Source organism: Exophiala viscosa (assembly GCF_022695815.1).
Source record: "Exophiala viscosa unplaced genomic scaffold EDD37scaffold_3, whole genome shotgun sequence".
Taxonomy (NCBI): Eukaryota; Fungi; Ascomycota; class Eurotiomycetes; order Chaetothyriales; family Herpotrichiellaceae; genus Exophiala; species Exophiala viscosa.
In genome coordinates this window covers 1,667,014-1,670,646 of record NW_026944355.1, presented here as the reverse complement: position 1 = coordinate 1,670,646, position 3,633 = coordinate 1,667,014, and the positions used below count along the sequence as shown (strand labels likewise).

Below are 3,633 nucleotides of genomic sequence, written 5' to 3'. Positions count from 1 at the left end.
CTCGCTATTGAATACTTTGACATCAATATCAATATCAATGTCAATGCTAATGCAATGCCAACTCAGTCTATAAAAAGACTAAACCAACTGCTATTACCACCCCAAATCAACTTCATTCTCTCCAAACATTCCCCAAAACCCACCACAACCCTTTCAACAAAAACCAGGTCTGTTGATCCTGATCTTTATGCACAAAGTACTAACATGACGTTGTGTACATTGTGATATGACGTGTAACCCCCTTCTTTGTGCAATCAGACAAAGCCCAATAGCTGAGACCAATCTCTAAAAGGCGGAACCCCGACGCTCGTTAGCGTCGACAAGCTCCTTGTTGAGAACACCACCCTCGCTTCCCATGTGTTGAGCAAAGGTCTTTGTAGGAACCCATTTGGCCGAGTTACGTGGGGTAGTCTCTTCCAACATCTTGTCAACCTGCTCCAAGGACAGACCCTTGGTCTCGGGGACGAGCATGTACGCGTAAACAAAGCAGCAAGTGCAAAGACCACCCCAGACGAAGAAAACGGAGGATCTCATGTTGCCCTTGTCGGTACCGACCATGTAAGGAGTAATGACGGAAATGATCTGTAGATGATATTAGACATGCGTGAGAAGAAAAAAGGAGACGAGGACTTACAGTGTTCCACAGCCAGTTGGAGGCGGTCGACAAAGCGACACCACGGGATCGAATGGGGAGAGGGAAGATCTCGCCAATAACGATCCAGGCACCAGGACCCCAGGTAGAGGCGAAGAAGAAGATGTAGATGGCGATGAAGGCGATCTGAGCATTGACTGCGGAGATGTTGTTGGCGATGGTGTTGCCGGCAGCATCGAGATGGGTCTTGTTGAAACCGATTGTGACACCAATGATGGCGACGAGGAACTCGCAGACCAACATACCGAAGGCACCCCAGATCAACAACGGGCGACGACCGAACTTCTCAACAGTGTAGAAGGAAAGCGGGGTCGAGCCGACGTTGACGCAGTTGAAGATGAGGGAGATCAAGAAGGAGTTGGAGATGGCGCCAGTGGACTTCAAGAAAGATGTCGAGTAGTAGAAAATGAAGTTGACACCGGTCCATTGCTGCATCATCTGGAGAGAAGTACCGAGGATGGTGCGGCGCAGGTTAGACTTCTGGTGGCCAAGACCTCCCTTGAAGCAGTTGTACCAGCTGCCAAACCAGCCAGTTGCTGGGATCATTTGTCGTTCGTACTCATCGTTGGCAATGATTTCTGCAACTTCGACCTGGATGTACTCCGAATCGGGAGGTTGGCCACGAAGGCGGGAGAGAGAGTCGATAGCCCGCTCAAGCTGGCCTCTCTTGACAAAGTATCTTGGCGAGTCTGGGAGGAAGAAAAGACCACCGGCAAGGATGATGGCCCAGGCAAATTGGATGGCGATTGGAATACGGTAGGCACCGGTGTCCTGTCGGTTCTTGACGGCATAGACGACGCAGGAAGCCAACAAGATACCAATAGTGATGCAGAATTGGTATCCAGCCACGAGAGCACCACGGACCTTTCTTGGGCACTGCAGAAGGATTAGCTGGATGAAGCTGTACCTCGGTGGCTGCTGCGACTTACGATTTCTGACATGTACAAGATGACAATGGCGCTTTCAAAGCCGACACCCAAACCTGCGATCAGACGACCAGCGACGATGGGACCGAGAGCGTGACCGGGACCGGTGATCATTTGAACGACGACACCGAGAGCATAGATCTATTGCGAAGCAGATTAGCACATGCATGCGCTGTTACAGGCCAAATCAATCAGACTTACAAAGCAGCCAATGATGACAGTCCACTTGCGACCAATCATGTCGGCGACATCGCCAGCAATAAGAGCACCAAAGAAGGTACCGCAGGATAGAATTGAGACGATGAGCGAGGAGTGGGATGAGGTCAGCGCAGTCGCGTTGGGTCCTTCGATGTAGTGAATGAACTGCGTGTTGGAAGTAGCACCGTTGATGTAACCAGAATCGTAGCCAAAGAAGATACCACCGAACGACGCGAACGCGCAGATCAGGTAGGCCTTCCAGGTGACAGGCGCTTCGATGCGGTTGACATCGTTGGTCGTAGAGAGAGCTCGAACGGGGGCTGCTCCGCCAGGCATGGTTGCGGTGTTGTCTTGGTAGAGGATGGGTGAATGCAGAAGCAGGTGGTTGTACCTGAGGAAGAAGGGAGAAAAGACAGGGTGCTCACGAGGACGAGGAAGACAAAGGCCTTTATGCACGGAGCTTGGACCGGAGAGGAGGCGAAACAGAACCGCACTCTTTGCTGCAATGGCACTCTGGAGGAGCTCGTACCAGGATCAACAAACCGGGGGTGACAGATGGCAACGGACGAGTGATATCACAAATTCCTATTCGGAAGTGGAATAGACTGGTCGAGAAAGCAGTGTCCATTCACTGTTTAGTGCCTGCTCCAGAGAAAAATAGTGAAATTCCTTTGGGAGGGGTCTCGCGACTCAAGCCACTGGACGGGCAACCGACGAGTAATGCAGCGAGAAGTGGATAGCAGCGTGGCATTCAATGGATCGCCGGTTATCCCATGATATGTCAAAGATTGGACGCTCGACCAGATTTTTTTCGCGGAGTGACGGAGGTCCCAGGTCCAGAAGAGGCCCCCAAGGAGCAAGGCAGCTCTTTCCCATGGGAGAGTCTGGTGAAGGTATGGCCCCTGCGGGGGCTACTGCCGGTCAATGGTCAGGCGGCAACCTCAGGCCAGTCATGTCACCTGGATGGCAGGCACTAGCGGCCGGCTGGCAAATAATGGATACCATAGTACAATGGGAAACTGGTCGTTCGGCGACGGCGACCTGCCCAGAAGCGGACTGGACTTGCTGGAGATGGTGGAGAGACGCCTGGGGATGTTCCACCGTGTCCACCAGATTATTGTTGTCTTGCAGCTGCCACAGCCAATCGCAACCCAAGCGCGCCTTGCGATCAGATGCCTCGGCTTGAACAGAGAAATATTTGCATGATCTTCTGCCCCTTCAGAGCCTTACTGGTCGGTGGGGACTCAAAAACGAACAGTCTGGAAAACGAGCCTCTGGTGCCTTGTGACCTTTCGTCTTGAGTCATGTCAGATCCTCTGAATCTAAAAATCCTTAGCTGGAGATCCCCTTGAGCAAGAGAAAGCTTGTCGCGCAGTTTTGACGTAGTTCATTTCTCTCTTAGGATCAATTGATCTTTGCTCAAGCTGTTGCGGCTCGGTTCAGCTCGTTCGCCTGTCCTTGTGTACGACGCTTGGTGTTGCCAGTCACAGCGTCAACCCCTCCTCTTGCAAAGCAGCGTCCCCGTGGGAAGCATTGGGCGGTCTGCGGGGCCTAGGAGTTGCATGCAACAATGACGGCTAGCGTGCTGTAACGTCGGCAAGGAATGTCACTTGGGTGCATTGGCTGGGAAACAAGATTTGGGCGTTTTGGCTGAAACTGAAAAAATTCTGCGAAGGCTGCGGCGACGGCGTCTGACCAAAGACAGGAAAGGGATGCGCCGAGATTAGATTTGAGCATTGTTCCTCATTGCCGGAGCTGATTGCCGAGTTCTGTGTTTTATTTCAACCATGGTTCAGTGGCGTTCTGTGTTTTATTTCAACCATAGTTCAGTGGCGTTGCTTGGGTAGACAATGTCAT

The 3,633-nt window shown here is 52.0% G+C and overlaps 1 protein-coding gene across 1 annotated transcript; it reads right to left on the bottom strand.

Annotated features, from left to right (window-relative positions):
• Window positions 1-255: 255 nt before the first annotated feature.
• EDD37DRAFT_333551 (MFS transporter) lies at window positions 256-2,321 on the bottom strand. Its single transcript, XM_062811613.1, has 4 exons — window positions 1,780-2,321; window positions 1,582-1,719; window positions 635-1,528; window positions 256-582 (listed from the first exon to the last, which is right to left on the bottom strand). Exons 1-4 carry the CDS (start codon window positions 2,110-2,112, stop codon window positions 286-288), a joined length of 1,662 nt encoding a protein of 553 aa, XP_062672084.1. The 5' UTR covers window positions 2,113-2,321; the 3' UTR covers window positions 256-285.
• Window positions 2,322-3,633: the final 1,312 nt, after the last annotated feature.

What these genes read in the sequence shown, in the direction of transcription:
- EDD37DRAFT_333551 (XM_062811613.1), bottom strand. Translation starts at nt 2,112, where the DNA reads ATGCCTGGCGGAGCAGCCCCCGTTCGAGCTCTCTCTACGACCAACGAT. An exon ending in CTGTCATCATTGGCTGCTTT is followed by an intron (nt 1,720 to 1,779) that starts GTAAGTCTGATT and finishes GCTTCGCAATAG; the next exon opens with ATCTATGCTCTCGGTGTCGT. An exon ending in CCAACTGGCTGTGGAACACT is followed by an intron (nt 583 to 634) that starts GTAAGTCCTCGT and finishes TATCATCTACAG; the next exon opens with ATCATTTCCGTCATTACTCC.